This window comes from Oryctolagus cuniculus, chromosome 1 (assembly GCF_051225735.1).
Source record: "Oryctolagus cuniculus isolate XC-2025 breed Fujian yellow rabbit chromosome 1, ASM5122573v1, whole genome shotgun sequence".
Classification (NCBI taxonomy): domain Eukaryota; kingdom Metazoa; phylum Chordata; class Mammalia; order Lagomorpha; family Leporidae; genus Oryctolagus; species Oryctolagus cuniculus.
In genome coordinates, this window is record NC_142867.1 from 7,132,262 (window position 1) to 7,152,585 (window position 20,324).

Here is a 20,324-nt window from a genome sequence, read left to right on the forward strand (position 1 = left end):
CTCGGCCACTAGGCGCGGCTTTCCGGGGAGATTTGTGCGCGCCTTTTCAATTACCCCTCGTCTTTCTCTGCCACTTTCGCACTAAAGGGATAATAAATGTATCGGAGCGTTTCAATTATTCATCTAAATCATGACTGCGCTGCCACGGCCCGGCTTCAGTGACAGATTAATTCTGCTCCGGCCTGGCCAGTGCCCTGAAGGGCCAGCTCCAGGGCCGGTGGGAAGGGGTCAGGCAGGTCCCCGGTGGGAGGGCATGGCGCGGCGGAACCCCATCCCCGCCCCTCAGGGTCAGCGGCCCCGTGCACGCCGGCAGGAGCCGCTGGGGGCAGCCCCTGGCCTTTCCACCCACCGTGTCCTGCGCGCCGGGGGCAGCCGGCTTCCCTCACGGCCTCTCTGACACAGGGCCTTTGAACGTGCTATGCCCGTGCCCGGGAGCACCTCTGCCCCTGCCACAGCCTCCCTCGCCTGGCCATCGCCTTCCCACGTCAGGGCAGCCCTCCGACGGCCTCCCCGCATGGCTCTTTATCCCAAGGGCCTGGCACGTTCTTGGGATGCAGAGCGTGGCACACCGCACCCCCCAGGCAGGCCTTCTGCCCTCCGTGACCGGAAGTCTCCCGTGTCGGCGTTTAGCTGGGTGCTGGCTGTCGAGACCACTGGACCACCCTACCTGTGCACTGTGCCCCCTCTGCCCAGCCTGGGGGCCCGGGTCCCTGCCCACCGCGCAGTCGCTGGCCATCACCCTGCCGCAGCCTCCTCCGTCTCCTCCTCGCCTGCTGCCCCGCCCCGCCCCTTGCGCTGCCTCCCTCACTTTGTTCTCTGCCCCCCGCCCCCATCCAGGGAGGATTAGCCGGGTGCGGGCGGCGTCCACGGGGTCGCTGCCATCCCTCCCGCGAGCGGGCACGCCGTATCTCCCATCGCTAATCCCTGATTGCTTCCCAGGGCCGCTGGGGAAGGGCTCGCCTCTGCTGCTCCGATCAGCCGCGGCCGGGCTCAGCGGGCAGATAACGTGGCCTCCGTGGCCCTCTCCAGGCCGGGCTGTGTGCGGCCTTCGCCTTCCTGGCCGGGCTGTGGGCTGGAAGAGGCAGGCAGGCCCCAGGGGGCTCCGGCAGCCACTCCACAAACTCGTCCCTGAGCCGGGCTGGAGCTGACGGGGTGGCCGGACCCTCCCATGTGTCACTCACATGCCCCCTCCTTGGGAGGGGCCTTCTCACAGCCACAGGCGCCCCGCCCCTCCGCCACTGCCTCCAGGTCCACGGAGGCCCAGGGTGGCCCCCCCACGCCTGCTGAATGGGGTGCGCTTTGGAGGAGGGAGGGGCTGCAGAAGGCAGGGGCTGGACCTCCACTGGGGCTGGACCGGCCCCGGGTGCCTGCTTCCTCCCGGGTGAGGGTTTAGGAGCAGGGCATGCCAGTGTCCCCCGAGGAAGGGCCTGGCCGCGCCGCCACCCTGCCTGCCCACAGCTGTGATGGTGGTGGCGGCGCCCAGGGCAGCCCACGTCGTCTCCACGCCCAGAGCCACTCAATGTTGCAAAAGGGAAAACTGAGGCCCTGGGGCGGGGACTGCCCAGCCCCTCAGCCCTGGGCTGCAGGGACGCTGGGACCGGATGCTGGGCGGGGCCCCAGCGCGCCCCCGCAGCAGGCAGGGTGGCCGTGTGCCTGCGTGCAGCCGCCGCGGGCTCTGGAATGCCACGAGTGATTTTTGCGTGATGAACGAGGCGCCGCCGCTGTGTACATAATGAAGCCGTAATGTTTTCAAATCCCCGTCGAAGGCGCTGATCTCACCCTGTAATGAATTTCGGATCACATCACATCACAGAGCTGTCACCCATCTGTCTTTTTCCCAGGGCGCCCGCGAGAGTGGGTTCTGCATCCTGGCCTCCCCGCACCCCCCCCCCCCACACACACCCTGGGTTGAGCCCGTCTAGCACGGAGCCAGGGCAGGGCAGGTTTGTTGACAGAACTAGTGACCGAGAGGGTACGGGCAGAGGCAGTTCTGAGAACGAGGCGTCACTCGGGGCTCTGCTTCCGAGGCCCAGCAGGGCCCAGGCCGGCCGCACGTGGGCAGCAAGGAGGGGGGCGCAGAGGCCCCAGGAGGGTCACTCACCCAGGCCTGCCCTCGCCTGGTGGACCGGACCCCTGCCAGCCCTGCTAGCAGGGGCATGGGGCTGGTGGGCAGCACAGCTGGGTGGGGAGTGTCCCCTGCCCTCTGCCTCCGTCCCTCCCTGTGCCTCCCCAGGCCTGGAGGCCCGGCCAGCCAGGAGCCCTGCTAGGGCCCTCAGGGAGTCCCCGGAAGCTGTCCTGCCTTTGTGAGACCCTCAGCCTTCCCACCTGCAGAAGGGGTCACTGTGGGACAAAGCACGAGGTGCGTTGGGGCAGCCTCTTGTCCAGTGCGCGCCCAGCGAAGAGGGAGGCTCGGGGTCGGGGGGCTGCCCGGAGGAGTCGCACACGGCTCGGGCCAGCTCACTGCAGAGGCTGAGCCAGAGAGGCCGTGAGGCTCAGCACCTGGGGTGGCGAGCCAGGGGGGCACAGCCCGGCCGGGACCCCAGGAGCGGGCTGCCCAGGCACGGCCTCACCGTCCCCTCTGTGCTGTGGGACACTGAGCAAGTGGCTTTGCCTCTCTGTGCCCTGCCTCTGGCAGGCTCCCCCCCCCAGCGCCTCCTGCTCCCCACAATGTGTTGAGCCGCAGAGAGGTTAAGCGACTACACAGAGCCATCAGCAGTCTTGTACAGGATTTCTGCAGAGAGGCCCATGGGGGTGTCCTGCTCCGTCCCAGGGCCAGGGGCCTCTTCCTGGTCCCCTAAATAATTGATCAGCCCCTGCTTGCTTGTTTGTTTAGCGTGAGGAATGCTCCCCCGCCGAGACGCCTTTATTGCTGAATAAATTTAAATATCTAATCTTCCCTTCATGAATATTACAGCACCCTAAATAGTGGCTAACACCCCCTCCGCACTGGGCGGGCTCCCGGGAGGGCCTGATGCCAGCCCCGCCCCAGCCTTGGCGGTCACCCCTCCACGGGGCCACTGGGGCCTTGCGGTAGCAGGGAGGGCTTGGGTGGCCGCTGGCACCCCCCTTGGGGCAGCGCTGGGCGCAGGGTGCCTCGTGGGGGGTCAGGGGTGCTTGGAGGCCAGAGAGCGCCTAGGGAAGGAGGGGAGCAGGCGGCCCCGGCAGCGGCAGTTCTCACTGCCACCAAGCGGCCCCTGTGCCAGGAGGGGCGCGGGGCCAGGGAGCAGCAGGTGCAGAGCTGCGCGCGTCTGAGAGGCAGCAGGCCGGGGACCACCCCTCTGCTGGGGCCCTGGGCTGGCTGCTCCTCTCTGACTGTCCCCTCGGTAAAGCGGGAGGCAGTGAGGATGCAGGAGGAAGAGCTGTCAGTCAAGAGGGCGGGGTGGGGGCGGAGCCTGGGGCGAGGAGGGCCTGGAGGTCGGAGCCAAGGAGGCAGCAGGCCGGGGATCCCCATGCCAGGGCCAGCCTTGGCCTGCAGGCGGGTGCGCGGGGCAGCAGGGGCACCCAGGCTCTGCACCTGCCCTGGGTGCCTGCCAAGCCGTCACACGGCCCTGGCCCTGTTCTGGAAACTTCCGGGGAGAGCTGCGTCCCAAGCGCCTGCACCGCCCTCGCGCCGCCCCCCGGGTCAGCCCCAAGAGCCTGGCCGCCGGCCTGGCCTCGTCTGCAGGAAGCATTAAGTGTCTGAAGCAGCGCCCTCACCGCGCTGCACTTCCGCAGGGCCCCGCCGCTGGCCAAGGTCGCCCGCGGGGCGGGAGCACAGGGGGTGGAGACCACCGAGGCAGGCCGGAAGCCCCTCGTCGGCGCGGTGACTGGCAGCGCCTCTGCTCCCACCAGCCCTGCGACGTGGCGCCCGTGCCTAGTTCACAGCGGCGGCTGCCGCGGGGGTTGCAGCGCCGGGATCTGGGCTTCCGGGGCACCCCCGCCAGCGAGACGCGTGCTGGGGGCCCCAGGCACTGCCCCGGCCTCCTTCTCCGCCTCCTCTGAAGGGGCTGGAAGAACCCAATCCTGAGCCATGCCCAGGGTCCCCCAACTCCTCTACCCACCCCCAGCCCCAGCCCTAGGATGCACTGGGAAATCAGCTGGTGCCAGCTGCACAAGGCAGAAAATGAGGTTCAACACCCCCCCCCCCAGGGCACAGAACAGCAGACAGGAGCGGGGCGGGGGGTCATCCAGCTGCTGCGCCTGGACCTGTGCCAGGCATTGGCCGGGCGATGGAGGTGACCAGGAGGAAGGGCCGCGGTGCCTTCCCGGGGCCCAGCACGGCCAGCAGAGCGCCTGGCACAGGCCAGCACCCCTGCCCACCCCCTGGGGAGGAGCCCCACTCCCTGGTTTTCAGACGCCACGAGGAAAGACCCTGGCAAAGTCTTGGAGGCAGGAGCCGGGTCTGCAGGGCGCACAGCCTGGCTGCAGGAGCCACCCTCTGCCTCCTGCCACGCCCCGGGGCTCCCCGGGCCCCTCCGAGGCCTCGCAGCCACCCTCTTCTTGGGATAAACAAGCCCAGGCCCGGCCCAATTAAGCGGATGCTGCAACCGCGGGGCTCATTAATCGGCTGGGATCTGCACTTTCGGCGCCACCTGCGCCGCCCAGGGAATGGAGGACCAGGCTCAGGCCCCAGCTGGGACCCGGCCCTTCGGTCTCCTTAGCCTGGGCTTTGCCACGGCCCCGTGGGGCGTCGCCTTAGCAGGCGGTGATGGTGGCGGGACAGAGTCCGGGCGGCCAGCCTCCCCATCGCCCTGCGCGGGCTGCGGTCCCAGCCCCGGCCCCTCGGGCGCGGCGCGAAAGGAGCCGAGTGGGCCGGGAGCGCCCCCTGCCGGCCACCGCACTGTTCCCCGCCAGGGCTTGCTCTGCGGTCCCTGTGTGCGCCCCGGTTCCCCCCAAGTCGTGAAACTAATTGGCGGTGAGGGCTGGAGGAGGCGAGGCCGCAAGGGAAAGGCGCGGTGCCCGCGAGGCCCGGCAAGCCGAGGGCCCTTCTTAGGACTGAAGTATCCAGCCTCTGGGTCTCAGCCTTGCGGTCACGCTTGGCGGGACGCGGCGGGGGGGAACCCCGGCGTCACGTTCACCTTCCCCGCAGTGGACGGGTGCATTCATCGGGCCGCCGGACCCCTGCTCACTGACGAGTGCCGGACCCTGCAGAGCTGCGAGACTGGCAAGGCCAAGATCACCGGTGGCTATCGGCTCCCGGCCAAGTGTGAGTCCCGGGACCGTGGGCGGGGCACCCGCGTGCAGCTCGGGCAGGGGCCGCGGCCTCCGCTGGCCCGCGGACGCCGCCTTCTGGACACTTGCTGCCCGTGGTGCCTGGACCTGGCCTCAGGGAGCGGGGGGAGGGAGGGCGGGAGGCGGTGTGTGCAGCTGGGCAGGTACGGGGACCCAGAGGGGGGCGGCAGCGCCTTCGCGCCCCCAGCCTCAGCTGCGGCCACGCAGAGGTGGCGAGGCGGGGCGGGGCGCCAGCCGGCCTCTGCGGAGCTGCGGAGTCTCGGGGAAGGCCCAGGCCGGCAGGGCGACGGCGAGCCGAGGAGCGAGCGGAGACCACCGGCCTGACCCGGTCGCCCCCGCAGACGTCATCCACACGGTGGGCCCCATCGTGCAGGGGGAGCCCAGCGCCAGCCAGGCCGCCGAGCTCCGCAGCTGCTACCTGAGCAGCCTGGCGCTCCTGCTGGAGCACGGGCTGCGCTCGGCGGTGAGTGCGCGGCGGCGGCGAGGGCGGGGGCGGGGGCGGCGGCGGCGGCCCAGTCCCTGACCCCTCTCCCCCGCCCCGCCCAGGCGTTCCCCTGCATCTCCACCGGCGTGTTCGGTGAGTGGGGTCCGGAAGAGCCGGGGGGAGGGGCGGGCGGCGGGGCACAACAGGCCAGGGCCCCTCACCCCGCCCCGCCCCCCCAGGCTACCCCAGTGAGGCGGCGGCCGAGGTGGTGCTGGCGGCGCTGCGCGAGTGGCTGGAGCAGCACAAGGACAAGGTGGGCCAGGCGCGTGACCCCGCCGCGGTCCCCGTGCCCCCCCCCGAGGTGGGCGGGGCGGGGGCGGGTCGCCCCTCGCTGAGCCCCGCCCCCGCAGGTGGATCGCCTGGTCATCTGCGTGTTCCTCGAGAAAGACGAGAGCATCTACCGGCAGCGGCTCCCGTACTACTTCCCCGCGGGTAGGCACCCCCCCGCCCCGCCCCCTGCCCCGCCCGCCCCCTGCCCCGCCCCCGCTCACTGTCCTCTGCCTTCCAGCCTGAGGCCCCCGCACTCACCCTGACCAGGACTGGTAAGCCGGGCCGGCCCGCGGGCGGCTGCCCTGGACTAACCTGCCCACTAACACCTGCTCACCCGCACGCAGGGGGGAGCCGGGGAGGGGGCCTCGGCGGCGGGCGCCCACAGCGCCCTCACCTCTGCTCTGCCCTCAGATGCCCCGGGGCGCCCAGGACCTCGCTCCCAGCTCTGAGGTCACCCGAAGCCTCCAGCCTGGGCCCGGCCAGCCCGTTCTCGCCCTCAGCGCCCTGCCATGGGGGAGCCCCTGAATAAAGATCGCTTCTCAGCTCCTCCTGGCTCCTGTCTGCCTGGGAGGGGGCGGGGAGGGAGGCCGCCCAGGGGCGTGGCCAGGGAGGGGGCCCAGGGGCGTGGCGCCGGCGGTGGTGGGCACTTGACTTTATGGCGGGCCTGCCCCAGGGAGCCCACAGCCTGAGGGGGCGGGGCAGGGGAAAAGGCAGGAGAGGCAGATAGCGGGGACAAGCAGAGGGGAAGGCGGGCGGGGAGGTGGGGGGTACTGGGGACCAAGGGGCATCTACGTGCCCCCAGCACACCGCCCCCCTTCCGGGGGCCCTACTGTGGGGTCCCGCTCCTGCACCTGCCACCACGCTGTCCCCCGGCCTCCCCACCACGCAGACCGGGGGGGGGGGGCAGGTGGAGCAGCTCTGGTCTCCAAGGAGCTTAAACCACTGCCAGCTAAGAGGGCCGGGGAGTCTGGAGGAAGGAGGCGGAGCTACAAGCGGCTGCCCCCCCCCCCCGCCCCTGCGCTGCTCCTGGTGGGGAGGGGGAAAGGGGAGACCCGCCTGGGGGGAGGGGACAGCCACACACACAGCAGCCAGGCAGGCCCGGCAGGGACACACGCACACCGCTCACCACCAGCATCCCCTTTAATAAAACATGGAAGGTTGTGAGACAGGACGTGGGGGCGGGGGGACGGGAGGGTGAGATATGACCAATTTACAACCACAAAAAAAAAAAAAAAAAAAAAAGGCCCACCACCTCTGTACACGCCGAGGCCTGGCAGAGGCGGCGGGCCGGGCGCGGCGGGCGCGGCGGCCCTATTTGTAGAGGATGTCGTAGTGTCCGGGCCGGTAGAGCAGGTAGACCTTGGGCTCGGAGCCCTCGGGGAAGACGTGCGGGTTGGTGGTGCCGCCCTCGCCGCGGTCCATGTACTCCACCTGGATGGAGACGCTGAGGGCCTGGGCCAGCGCGATGATGTGGATGTGGTCGCTCTCCTTGCACATGGGCTCCACCTCCTGCAGCACAGGGCAGCGCCGCGCAGCTCAGCCCCGCCCCCCCGCGCTCCCCCACCCCCGCGGGCGGCACCTGCTGGCAGAACTCCGCCCCCCGCCCCCCCCCGGCTCCCCCCACCCCCGCGGCGGCACCTGCTGGCAGAACTCCGCCCCCCGCCCCCCCCCCGGCTCCCCCCACCCCCGCGGCGGCACCTGCTGGCAGAACTCCGCCCCCCGCCCCCCCCCCGGCTCCCCCCACCCCCGCGGCGGCACCTGCTGGCAGAACTCCGCCCCCCGCCCCCCCGGCTCCCCCACCCCCGCGGGCGGCACCTGCTGGCAGAACTCCGCCCCCCGCCCCCCCCCCGGGTTCCCCCCACCCCCGCGGCGGCACCTGCTGGCAGAACTCCGCCCCCCGCCCCCCCCCGGCTCCCCCCACCCCCGAGGGCGGCACCTGCTGGCAGAACTCCGCCCCCCGCCCCCCCACCCCCGCGGCGGCACCTGCTGGCAGAACTCCTTGACGGTCCGCCCGCCCTCGATGAAGTGCTCGAAGAACTTGCTCTCGCGCTGCAGGTAGCCGGAGGTGAGCAGCCGCAGGTAGACCACGAGGTAGTCCGAGGTGCTCTGGTCGTTGAAGGAGGCCAGCAGGTCGGCGACGGAGGTCTGCTTCTCCACCTGCTCGATCAGGTCCATGAACTGCCGCCACGGAGAACGGGCACGGGTGAGCGGGGAGCGGCCCCCGCCAGGCCGCCCACGCAGGCACCCACCCGGGCTCACCGTGTTGTGGAAGTCCTCGATTGTGAACTCGGTGAAGCCCTGGGACACCAGGTCCTCCTTGCTCTTGGCAGACACGGCCTTGAACCTGGGGCGGCAGAGAAAAGGAGGCCAGCATGGGCCCCCAGGCCAGCACCGTGCGGCCCCAGACGCCGCCAGTCCCCAAGCCCCGTTCAGAAAGAAGCCCCGGGCGGGAGCCCAGACCACTGTCCGGCCTAGCCGCCAAGAAGGCGAAGCCGCCGAGGGAGGCCCCGAGCACGCCCCTGCCCACCTCCCTCGGCACCCCGCCTCCCTCACCGCTGCAACTCCTTGCTGTCGTCCAGCAGTGCCTCCAAGTGGGAAAACCCGAAAGCGCGGTAGAAGCAGTTTCCGTCAGGCCTGGTCTTGCGGATGTAGGAGTACTTTCTGTGGAGGTCCTGCAGGGGGCGCCCCACTCGACCCGTCAACATCAGGCCGACCTGGGGCTCACACAGAGACGCCCCGGCAAGGCCACACGAGGCAGGTGGCAGCTAGCTGCTGTCCCTGGCTCCCACCTCCAAGCTGCTAAGGTGTGAAGTTATCCCACCTAGAGCCCCCCAGCAACCTCAGGAAGCTGCAGGTCCCCCAAAGCAGGCACCAGCCCCAAGCCATGCCCTGCTGCTTGGCCTGCAGGGTGGTTTGCTGATAAAAACAGGCGTGTGAACCTGTCCCCCGCCAGTGCCGCGGCCCGGTGTTCCGACCTAAGGAACGTCAGGGCAGGGGGCACAGCGCCAGGCTCCACATCTCCACCGCACAGCCCAGCCCCAGCCCCCCTGGAAGCCGGACCCTGCCTCCCGCCTCCCCGCCCACCCACAGGTACCAGCAGCAGTCTTCCGACCCCTCCGGCTCCGGCTCCTCCAGGTGGCCGGGCTCACACTTGCTGTGCTCTCCTCCCACCCTCCCCCTTCCCCGGCAATGACCTTGTGTACCTCCTCACCCCTCGGCCAGCAGCACTTCCACCCTTGGCTTCCCGGCCGGCTCTATCTCCCTGCATCCTGCGCCCTGCGCCAGGGCTCCGGGGCACGTGCCAGTATGTCGTCCTCCCTCTGCACCAACTCCTCTCCCTGCTGGCGTACACCCGTCGGCACAGGGACACACGGCCAGCCCCATCGGTGCAGGGACACACGGCCAGTCCCGGTCGGCGCAGGGACATACGGCCAGTCCCGGTTGCGCAGGGACACACGGCCAGTCCCGGTTGCGCAGGGACACACAGGCAGCCCTCACTTCAGAAGGCCGGAAGCCCGAGTCCTCTCCCTCTCTACGGCAGAATTTTGGAAAGCGGCCAGGTGCACGGTCCCCGTGCTCTCCCACACAGGAGGCACCTGCTCCAGCCAAGGTCACAAACCCCGGGCAGCACTGCCCCCGGGGTCACCAGGTCCGGGTCCTTAATGACCCCACGGGTCCTTGTCGCCCCTGAACTCCAGGCAGACCCTCCTCACCCCTCCACCCTCCAAAGGTCAAGGCCACCACCAAACCACACTGCACCTTTCCTCAGTATTCCTGGGTCACCTCACATACCCACACGGGCGCCTGCCAGGGAACGCAGGCCACGCATGGTGCAGCAGGTGCCCCACGCGGCTTCCAGCAACAAGCTACGCTCACGCTCACGACAGCATCGAGCCCAAGTTCAACAGCCCCAAATGTAAACCCACGCGATGTCCGCCCTCCACTCCAGCTGAGTCTCACGTCCAGCTACCTCCCCCTTGCCTCAGAGCCCGGGCATCTTGGCCTACAGGGCCGGGGTGTGACCGCGCAGCCTCGCCCCACCCAGGCTTCCCGGTGTCCATCTGGGCCTCACCCACATCCAATACCAGCAGAGCCTCTGAGCACCCTAAATACCCAATCACTTCCCACGACACTCAAATACCCGCCCTAAACACCCAATCACTTCCTATGACACTCAAGTACATGCCGAGTGACCTGGAGCCCACCCCGTTGATTTCTACGGGAGACAGTGGGACAGGCAGCCTGGAGATGCGGCCCGGGGACACACCCCTCCGCACGGGACTGGCGCTGCAGGGCGCTGGCCAGCACCACCCTCAGCCCGCAGCTGCCCCTCGAGGGAGAAGGCCCCTCCTCCCAGAGACCGACAGCAGCAGGAAGCCGCAGGGGTCTGCTGCCGCAGCGTGGCTCCCCTCCCCGCAGGCCCCCCAGGGACGGCCACGTGTCCACCACAGACCACACGTGGACTCTTACTCAGCTGCCCACCGCCGCAGGGGGACCTCACTATTTCTGGCTCCCCTTGGCAAACTGGAGCTGCCCCAGGGCAGAGGAGGGGCGGACACTCGCTCTCGCTGCAAGGCTGCCACTGCCCACGACGGGAGGGGGGCCCTGCTGTCCACGTGGCCAGGCCACCTGCGCCCACAGGCCTCTCCTCGGGTGAAGGCTCCAAGCATCCCCGGTTCACTGTGGGGAGACGTTCACTACACCTCCACACCCGTCACGCTCTGCTCTCAGAACGCGGGAGGGGAGGGGCTGGCCCTGGCTGGTGACACCCACAGCCACCCACCTCAGCAGATCCAGGAGGCGGGCTGAGGGGCAGCCTCAGCCGTGGGGAGGCCCCGCCCAGCACACACCTGGCCGCACACAGGCCTCAGGACCTGCCCAGGACACCGCTGCTGAGGGGCGGGACCTGCATCTGGCTCAAGGTCTCTGGGCCAGAGCCGGCACACCTCCAGAACCGCCCCCCCCAGGGCACAGGCCCGGCAAGCCCCAGTCCTGGCCCTGCGGCCGGTGCCCACCTTGATCTTCTGTTGGTAGATGTTGTCGTCCTCCGCGTACTCCTTGTACAAGACCGAGAGTTCCAGCCGTTCGGACACCAGGGGGTTGTGCACCGCGATCTGCGGGGGGCAACACAGCCAGGACGCTGGAGCAGGGGCGGAGGGCTGGGCTGGGTACCCAGTAACGCGGGACAGAGCACCGTGCAGTGCCGCCCAGCCCGAGGAGGAGGGCGCTCCGAGGGAGAGAGACAACTCAGACCGGCCGGCCCTCGCCCAAGACCGGGTCACCGGCCTCTGCCCCCCCCGCTGAACGCCCCTCACCTCTTGCTGAATCCGGTCCTGCTGGGCCATGATGGCTTCATCGTAGGCCAGACAGTTAACACCTGGAAGAGGCCGAGGAGCCGGGGATAACTGGGCGTCCTGGCCCCTCCGCTGCGGACAGCTGGGCCAGGGATGCGCAGCTGGCAGCAGGGGCAGGCGTCCCACGCCCTTCTCCTCCCGAGCTGTGCCCAACTGGGAGAAATCCTTCCTCATCTTTAAAACGAGAGGAAGAGAGGAAGAGGCGACCAGCCCAGGGTCCGCTGTCCCGCCCGGCACCGGCCCAGGGTCCGCTGTCCCAGCCCAGCACCGGCCCAGGGTCCGCTGTCCCAGCCCGGCACCTGCCCAGGGTCCGCTGTCCCAGCCCGGCACCGGCCCAGGGTCCGCTGTCCCAGCCCGGCACCGGCCCAGGGTCCGCTGTCCCGCCCGGCACCGGCCCAGGGTCCACTGTCCCGCCCGGCACCGGCCCAGGGTCCACTGTCCCGCCCGGCACCGGCCCAGGGTCCACTGTCCCAGCCCAGCACCGGCCCAGGGTCCACTGTCCCAGCCCAGCACCGGCCCAGGGTCCACTGTCCCGCCCGGCACCGGCCCAGGGTCCACTGTCCCAGCCCAGCACCGGCCCAGGGTCCGCTGTCCCAGCTGGCACTGCCTTCCTCCCTGCTGTCCATCAGCACTGGCCTGCCCAGGAATGCTCGGGGGCAGGGCGAGGTCTCCTGGGGGGAAAGCAGGGGACTGCGGACAGAGCTTCCTGGGGGCCTGCACTTCCGCATCCTCCCACGGTACCCCTGATGGTGCCCATTTTCCAAAGAGCAAAACAAAGGCAGAGGGGTGAAGTCATCCTGGCAAGTAGAGACCTGCGGTCACGCCCACGTGTGTCCAATGCCCAGCGAGCCCCGCTCTGCTCCGCCACCTCGCCGCCGAGCCCCGGGCGCCCCAACCGCCCGCCTAGGCCCCCTGTGCTGCATCGGGGGGGGGGTACCTTGGCGTGCTCTAGGAGCAGGGCCCCCTCTCTGCAGAAGTCCCATGCGCAGGGCTCGCGAAACCTGGATTCGGATCCTGGCTCGCTCTTAAATTCTGTGACCCTGAACAAGTCACTGCTGGGGCCTGGGCTTGCCGGTTCTCCGTGCCGGTGAGCGCTGAGCGACTTCTTGCAGGGTTAACGCAGCTGGGCCCCGGCCCGTGCCCTGTGCGGCTCTGCATCCGCCGCCACCCCCACCCCCCACCCCCAATGCCCAGCTCGGTCCCTGGGGCCCAGCGCCCGGACGGAAAAGGAGGCGGGTGGGGCCGCTTCCAAGGCACCCATGTCCTCAGGGGTCTAAGAAAACAATGGGCGGGCGGAGAGAGGCGGCCAGGCCAGAAGAGGGGGCTCTACCGGAAACGGCCGAAGTCCGAAGGGGCGGACGCCCACGGCCCCTCCGGGGCCAGCGCCGCCGCCCACAACACCGCACCCGGCCGAGCCGGCCCTCCACGCTGCTCGACGCCTCTCGGCCGCGAGCGAACGCCGACGCCGCGGTCCGGGCCTAGGCCTCGGCCGGCCCGACGGGGGCCCCGGCCCGGGAGCCCGGCGCGGAGGGCGGGGCGGCCCAGGCCCCGCCCCGGGCGCGCGCCGGCGGTCAGGCCGCGAGACTGCCCGCCCCGCCCGGCCGGGGGTCGCGGAGGGAGCGCCTTCCATTGTGAGGGGGCAGGGAGGCGCGGAGGCAGCGGCCGTCCGCGCGTCGCGGCCGCCCCGGCCGCCCCGCCTCCGCCGCCTTCCCCGAGAACAGCCGGCCCGGCCTTGCCCGCCGCGGGCCCGGGCCGGACACCCCTCCCGCGGTCCGCACCTTCGGAGTCGCTGCCCAGCGGCTCCTGCTTCTGCTGCTGAGGTTCCTCCGCCGCCATCTTTAAACAGCGCCGCACCGCCGAGCGCTTCCGGGTTACAGCCGCCCTCCTCCCGGAAGCGAGTCCCGCCTGGCGGCCCCTCCTTGGCAACGGCCCTAGCAACGGGGTCCCCGCGGGCGGTGGCCGCGGCGGCGCAGGTGCGGGGCCCCTCGGGAGCCGGCCGCCCGTAGCCGCGCCTCCGCGTGCTCGGCTCTCCCAGCCCCCGAGTTCCGCGGCGTGGCCGCGAGCCTCCTGCAGCCGACTCAGCTTTCTCTGGGGCTGGAACTGCGGGCTGCGTGATGGAGACCCGTAGGACGAGTTCAGCTACAATCACTGCAGGCTCCTCCAGCTGCGGGCGCCGGCACCCCTCGCAGGCGGCTGCAGCTGCAGTGCCGAGCGCTGGCGAGGGCACCGGGAGCCGGCCGCACCGCCGTCCCCACCGTGGCTTTGGCGACCTGCTGCCCCCAGGGACGGCGTCCCCCTTGGTGTCCCGGCTGTGGGAAAGCGGTCGTTACACGCGAGGGCTTAATAGGACAATCGAGAGTGGCTGGGGGGTTAGGAGAGGGGCTGGAGGCACGTGACTCTGAGGGCCGAGATGGGCCACACCTCGACTGTACCAGTGTGGGGGTCCTGGCAGTGGGGGAGACCACACAGAATCTGTTATTCCTTAAGGTCGCGCGTAAGTTAACTAGGCTTTTAATTTTTTTTTTTATTTTTTGACAGGCAGAGTGGACAGTGAGAGAGAGAGAGAGAGAGAGAAAGGTCTTCCTTTTTGCTGTTGGTTCACCCTCCAGTGGCCGCCACGGCCGGTGCACCGCACTGATTCGATGGCAGGAGCCAGGTGCTTCTCCTGGTCTCCCATGGGGTGCAGGGCCCAAGCACCTGGGCCATCCTCCACTGCACTCCCTGGCCACAGCAGAGAGCTGGGCTGGAAGAGGGGCAACCGGGACAGAATCCGGCGGACTAGAACCCAGTGTGCCGGCACCACAAGGTGGAGGATTAGCCTAGTGAGCCGCGGCGCCGGCCTTAATTTTTATTTGAAAAGAGCAGCAGAGCGAGAGAGATCTTGCATCTGCTGCTTCACCCAGCACCAGCCAGATCGGGACCCAGCCAGACCAGAACCCGGAGCTCTGTCTGCGTCTCCCACACGGGTGGCAGGGCCCCAAGCACTTGGGCCTTCTCGGCTGTCTTCTCGGGCACGTTAGCAGGGGGCTGGTCAGAGCAGATGGACTCGCTGGATATGGGATGCTGGCGTTGCAAATGGCGGCTTAACCGCTGTGCCGCACCCTGTCCCCAGGGCTAATTTTTAAAATGGCAAAGCCACGGATGCTGAAGATGTGTTAGTCCCGCGGGCACGCTGGCTCTTGCCTTTTCAGCCTCGAGGGAACTTTTTATTTTTTTATTTATTTGCAAGGCAGAGTTAGAGAGGAGAGGCAGAGAGAGTACACAGATCTTCCAGTCGCTGGTTCACTCCCCAGTTGGCGGCACCATCCCGGCCAAAGCCAGGAGCCAGGGCTGCTTCTGGGTCTCCCACGCGGGTGCAGGGGCCCGACCTGGGCCGTCCTCCGCTGCTCTCCCAGGTTCATGAGCAGGGAGCTGGCTCAGAAGTCGAACAGCCGGGACTTGAACCAGCACCCAAGTGAGAAGCCGGCGCCCCAAAGCCAGCCTCTCATGGACGCTGTGACACTGTCCCCTAGCGCTCCAGGAGGTTCCGGAAGGCACAGGAAGGGATCTGTCAGGACGTTGTGGGTCGTGAGGCCAGGCCTGGAGGGCGGGCAGGTGGTGGTCGGGCTCGCAGACCTGTGTCCCAGCAAACCAGGCTTTATGGGCCCGCTGGGCTTTGGGGCTGCTTCCGGATTCAAGACAGCAAGAGCCCCCCCCCCCCCCCCCCCCCCGCTTTGGAACCATTTTCCCTGTCTGAACAGGGAAATGCCTACTGGCAGTCGGAAGTGCCATCGGCAGCAGAGAACTGGCCTTCCCGGACGCAAAGCAGCACAGCGGATGGCGAAGACCTGGTCTCCTTGGAGCCTTGAAACTGGCTATCAGCCCAGCCCCCACCCACCGTGTTTGACACGCGGAGTCCGTGCAGGGGCCGGGTAGGGACTGGGGCAGCACAGCCAGGCGGCCTCCCTCCCAGCCCAGGAGCTGGGGCTTGGAGGAGCCCCGCACCCCCAGTGCCCTCGGCACCCAGGGCCTGGGCCTGCCCTCCTGTGGACAGACAGGGAGGAAGCAGCCGCGGAAGCTCGCTCACCCAGCCCCAGGATGGCCACCTCGTCCCAGCTCTCCACCCCATCAACTGTCCTGGTGCTTTTGCCGTCTTTGGGCTTTTGATTCTTTATCCAGAATTATCCAAACCTGCCAGCAGGGGCCCAGCCGGCTAAACCGCCATGTGAGACCTCCCCATCCCCCAGTGGCGTCCCCGCCCCCTAAGTGGGAGACCCGGATGGAGCTCCTGGCTCCAGCCTGACCCAGCCCCGGCTGGGGCACCCTTTTGGGGAGTGAACCAGCAGGTGAAGACCGCTCCCTGCCTTCCAAGTGAATCTTTAAAAAAAAAAAAAAAAAAAACCTGCCCAGCCCAGATGTTTGGGCTCTGCCTGTCAATTTGCCACCCAGCAACGGTCCCCTGCTGCTGGCCTGGCTGCCAAGGGCCTGTGACAGTGCAGCACAGGCGCTTGGCTTCAGGCTGCCTGCTGGACACAGTCACCAAGGTGACAGGCAGCGGCCACGGGGCAACACGGCAGATGCCTCTGCTGGAGAGCGCAGGCCCAGGCCCCACATCCACCTCTCTAGGGCTGGAGAGGAGACTGCACACTGAGACCCAGGGGCTGTGAAACCTCGGCCATGTCGGAAGAGCCTGCAGAACGGCCCAGAGACCCAGGCCCATCTGACACCCTCCACCTCTCAGGGGCGCGGGCCAGGTCGGGCTCAGGGGCCCTGGGACAGCACAATCCCCACGGGATGCCATGGCCACGAGAAAGCCTCAGAGTGGCTGAAGACGAGGGCCCGGGAGTCAGGCAGCCACCGCACAGCAGGAACAGGGCGTGCCTGGCCCCTAGAGACCCTTTGGGCGGCTGCTGCTGTCCCCAGGCAGCCGGCCTGCCATCGTGGCCCAGGGGTCTTGGACCACCGCAGAGGCCATGCTGCTGCCGCTGAACGGAGTGGGTGCTTCCAGGCTGTCACCTGCGGGATCCACAGGTGCACCGGTGACAACGGAGCGTTCCCCCAGCCACCTCACACGGCCTGCCCCGCCTCTGTTCAAGTCACTGCGGAGGGTCCGCCGAGCTGCTGCCAGCCCCCTCCCCACACCAGAACGACGTGTACTTTCCTTACCACCCCCGTGACAAGTCACCACAAAGCCAGTGGTCTCCGCACGGGGTCTCCGCAGCTCTGCAGGTCTCGCTGGAGCCTCCGCGCTGCTGAGGGGCGGTCCACTTCCTGCTCACCCAGGGGCAGACCTGAGGCCCGCCCAGCTCGAGGACTGTGGCACCGTCTGTCCCCAAGGCCACCGCGTTCCCCGGCTCACTTCTGTCCCCCCAGCCAGCAACAGCAGGCTGGGTCCTTCTCAGGTGCACTAGGTCCACCAGCATGAGCCCGGATGCGCCCGTTTCAACGCCCTCGGCCTGTCACGTCCGCCGTGAACGCGACCCCCTTACAGGGGCTCCAGGGTCTGTGGGGCCAGCTACGCGGCCTCCACTGCTCCGTCCTGAGGAGCGAGGCTCGGGGAGACTAAACACACGCGGCCACTGTCAGGGGTGAGCGGCCCAAGGACCCAGCCTGGGTCGCCGCCCTGAGTGGCAGGTGCCCACTGCGGCTCCCCACCTGCACACAGGACTACAGCCTGGGCGGAGCTGGGCAAGGCCAGGTGACGGCCACACTGAGGACCAAGGGGAACGGGGCTCAAACACGACACCCCTGCCCCTCCACCTGCAGCCCGTGGAGCCGAGGGGGCTGGGGCAGGCTAGGCTGGCTGAGGCCGTTCTCGGAACAGGGTCCTGGAGGACTCGCCTGGCCTCCCACCTGAGACACGGACCTTGGGGCTGGCGCAGTCCTGAGGATGGGACCATCACCCCTCCCTTCCTGAGTTCCAGGGCAAAAGAAACAACAAACCCATGGGCATCAGTCAAATCCTTCAGGGCAGTGGAGTAACCATGGAGACCGTGGGCGCCCCACCCTTGCGGTGTGGCAGGCCAACAGCCAGAGCCCTGGGGAGTGGAGGCGTGGTCAGACCAGCCCTGCCGCCCACGCTCCAGCTTCCCCAAGGGGGCTCGCACCCACCCGGGGAGTCGGGGAGCTGCCAGGCCAGCGGCGGATCCTAAGCCTAATCACTACCCAGGGACGACAGGGACAGGACAGCCAGGAGGTCCCTCCACCCAGACAGCAGGTGAAGCACCAGGTGTACGCCCCAGCCCCACAGCCGTGCGGGGGCAGCTGACCCTTCAGACCCAACTGGGGCCTGTGCCCCTGCAGCCGAGGCCCAGGAGGGCAACAGGGGCTCAACTGGCTACAGTGTCCAGGCGCCGGAGGCCAACTGCAGCCACAGGACTCGGGCTGCCCAGGAGGGCTCAACTGGCTACAGTATCCAGGCGCGGGCCCACCCCCAAAGACGCAGAGGCAGGGAGCACCTGCCCCTCTCCACAGCAAGACCTGCAGAAGACCAGTTCTGATGCCGGAACCCAACGCAGGCCACGCCCCACGCCCCGCCCTGCGGACATCGCTGCCCATCTCTGCCCGGCCGCAGCTCCAAGGGGACACTGAGCCTCTGTCCCCGCAGCAGAGGATGCAGAGGGCGGAGCCTCGCTGTCCTCCAGGGCGGGGCCGGGACTCCAGCTCAGCAGGCAGCACTCCTGTGCCCCCCACTCCCAAGGAGGGTCCTCCAGCCCCCCCCCCCGAGCTGTGCCCCCCCACTCCCAAGGAGGGTCCTCCAGCCCCCCCCCGAGCTGTGCCCCCCCACTCCCAAGGAGGGTCCTCCAGCCCCCCCCCGAGCTGTGCTCCCCCCACTCCCAAGGAGGGTCCTCCAGCCCCCCCCCAGCTGTGCCCCCCACTCCCAAGGAGGGTCCTCCAGCCCCGCCCAACCCCCCAGAGCCACCCCCAGGCAGACAGGAGTGGCAGATTCCCCCAGGCAGGAGGGGAGGGAAGGGGAGGGGAGGAGCACCCGGGCTGAATCCAAGTCCGTTTAGGAACATGCTGGAAGCAGAGGGCCTTGCAGTTGACATAAAAACAGAGTGCAAAGTGCCCCACCCACCACTAAGGAATGGCTGGAACCTGCCAAGGACGACCACCTGGGAGGGCTGGCCCCACCAGGACAGACACAGACACAGACACACGGCCACTGAGCTGGAGGGGATGGGTGAGAGGGTGCCTGACACACGGCGGGGCAGGTGCACAGCACCCACGGCGGGGAGAGAGCTGGGTGGGGCAGGTGCACAGCACCCACGGTGGGGGGGGGAGAACTGGGCGGGGCAGGTGCACAGCACCCACGGGGGGGGGGGAGCACGCGGCGGGGCAGGTGCACAGCACCCACGGGGGGGGAGCACGCGGCGGGGCAGGTGCACAGCACCCACGGGTGGGGCAGGTGCACAGCACCCATGGGGGGAGAGCACGCGGCGGGGCAGGTGCACAGCACCCACGGCGGGGAGAGAGCTGGGCGAGGCAGGCGGGAGAGCACGCGGCAGGGCAGCTACTCGTGGCCCTCCACACCCCACTGGGCACCAACCTCTCCGTGCAGACACAGGGCCCAGGCAGAGGCACGCTGGGTCTCTGAAGCGAGGTTGAAATACTTTATTGTGGCAACGGGGACTGGGCTGCACGGGGCAGGGCCCAGATCCGTGGTCCCAGGAGGTCCGTGTGGACGCGAGGAGACGTCATGAAGAGGTGGCTGGAATTGAACGACATGATCCAGGAGCGCCGGCCAGGAATGCAGCGAGGGGGACGGGGTGGGCCGGCGGCGCGGTCAGCTCTGGGGGTGCAGGAGGGCGGCCCTCACGCCCGCTTCTTGTAGTTATCCAGGTGGGACAGGATCCAGCCCGCCGGCAGCAGGAAGCACAGGAAGCAGGAGGTGAGCCCAACGGCGACATCCTACAAGGAACAAGAGAGGAGCCCCCGCAGTGAGGATTCCCAAGCCCCCTCAGGGAGGCAGGCGGAGTGGAGCATCCCCACGATGGAGGGGAGGGGGCGCGCAGAGCCGAGGCCACCCTCAGCCCTGGGGTCAGCTGCAGGGGCGGGGGGGGGAGCAGGCTGGGTCCGGGTCGAGGGAGGCATCTGTCACCAGAAGCTGGGGTGGGGGGTGGGGCAGCAGCCGGGTTCAGCCCTTGGTAAAGCCAGCCACCCTGCACCTGCTGATAACCCGAAGCGCACCTCCGCGCCCCACCTCCTCAGCCTTTGGGGCCAAGCATCAAAGCCCGGAGGCCCCCCGCCCCGGAGTCAGCCCTGAGGTCCGTGTCCCTCTTCGCCACCGCAGGTGCGGCTCGGACGAGGCACCGGGCTGCGACCGCGGGAGGACCCGACCAGGCCGGCACTGCAGTCCCAGCGCCGTCTCCTCTCTCCTGCCCCTCCTTGCTTCCAAACGGGGGGAGCCGCCCCAAGAGCCGAAGGCTCCCACATTCCCGGGAATTCCCAAGACGCCTGGGGGCCCTCGCGCCCCCTCCCGGATAATGCACAGTCGGCGGGCGTCCCGGGGAACGCACGCGCAAACGCCCCCAGCGAGCGTGCGGCCGCTCGGGGCTGGGGCTCGCGGGGTCTGACCCGAGATCCTGGGCTCCGGGGAAGACGCGGTGCGGGCCGAGCGCCCCGTTCGCGCGCCCCAGGCTCCCCGAACCTGCACCGACCCGGGACCCCGCATCCGGCCCGCTCCTCACCATGGTCCCGAGCTGCTCCCGCGGGGGCTTGGAGTGGATCTGCGCGCGCGGCACGAGGAGCCGCCGGGCCGGGCTTGTCAGGCCCCTCAGCAGCAGCGGCGTCAGGACGGACATGGCGGGACCGGATAGAACCCCAGAACGCGCAGCCGGAGCGAGTCCAAGGTCAGGCAGCCAAAATGGCAGCGCTGGCCGGAAGTTCCGGAGCGGGGGAGGCGGGGAAACGGCAGCCCGGAAGTCTCTCGGAAGTGACGCGCGCGTACGCGTCCCGGCCGCCCTTGGAAGTTTTTGGCGCGTTCCTCGAAACAGCCAATCCACGCCGTCCTACCGCCGATGGGC

At 69.1% G+C, this 20,324-nt stretch overlaps 3 protein-coding genes across 9 annotated transcripts in view; 1 reads left to right on the top strand and 2 right to left on the bottom strand.

The window, feature by feature from the left end:
- MACROD1 (mono-ADP ribosylhydrolase 1) overlaps nucleotides 1–6,511 on the top strand; it is a 114,521-nt gene extending 108,010 nt beyond the window's left edge. For 3 of the 6 annotated variants that reach the window (XM_051833145.3, XM_089325729.1, XM_070069161.2), the window contains 7 exons: nucleotides 5,069–5,185; nucleotides 5,553–5,674; nucleotides 5,758–5,788; nucleotides 5,875–5,948; nucleotides 6,046–6,127; nucleotides 6,204–6,237; nucleotides 6,377–6,511. In XM_051833145.3, coding sequence (XP_051689105.3) covers nucleotides 5,069–5,185; nucleotides 5,553–5,674; nucleotides 5,758–5,788; nucleotides 5,875–5,948; nucleotides 6,046–6,127; nucleotides 6,204–6,208 — 431 coding nt within the window. In that variant the 3' untranslated portion in view covers nucleotides 6,209–6,237; nucleotides 6,377–6,511. The remainder of the gene's footprint in view (nucleotides 1–5,068; nucleotides 5,186–5,552; nucleotides 5,675–5,757; nucleotides 5,789–5,874; nucleotides 5,949–6,045; nucleotides 6,128–6,203; nucleotides 6,238–6,376) is intronic. The other 3 variants (XM_051833143.3, XM_089325723.1, XM_051833144.3) reach the window with 1 other exon arrangement.
- A 576-nt stretch (nucleotides 6,512–7,087) lies between these two features.
- Nucleotides 7,088–13,250, bottom strand: OTUB1 (OTU deubiquitinase, ubiquitin aldehyde binding 1). Of its 2 annotated transcripts, none has more exons than XM_051833146.3 (7): nucleotides 13,098–13,250; nucleotides 11,281–11,342; nucleotides 10,981–11,079; nucleotides 8,519–8,637; nucleotides 8,225–8,309; nucleotides 7,949–8,143; nucleotides 7,088–7,474 (listed from the first exon to the last, which is right to left on the bottom strand). In XM_051833146.3, the coding sequence occupies exons 1-7, from the start codon at nucleotides 13,153–13,155 to the stop codon at nucleotides 7,277–7,279; spliced, it is 816 nt and encodes a 271-aa protein (XP_051689106.1). In that variant the 5' UTR covers nucleotides 13,156–13,250; the 3' UTR covers nucleotides 7,088–7,276. The 2 variants fall into 2 exon arrangements, with proteins under 2 accessions (XP_051689106.1, XP_051689108.1); XM_051833148.3 differs by lacking the exon at nucleotides 13,098–13,250 and adding an exon at nucleotides 12,257–12,354.
- Nucleotides 13,251–18,897: 5,647 nt separating this feature from the next.
- COX8A (cytochrome c oxidase subunit 8A) lies at nucleotides 18,898–20,179 on the bottom strand. Its single transcript, XM_017350582.4, has 2 exons — nucleotides 19,989–20,179; nucleotides 18,898–19,209 (listed from the first exon to the last, which is right to left on the bottom strand). Exons 1-2 carry the CDS (start codon nucleotides 20,100–20,102, stop codon nucleotides 19,114–19,116), a joined length of 210 nt encoding a protein of 69 aa, XP_017206071.4. The 5' UTR covers nucleotides 20,103–20,179; the 3' UTR covers nucleotides 18,898–19,113.
- Nucleotides 20,180–20,324: the final 145 nt, after the last annotated feature.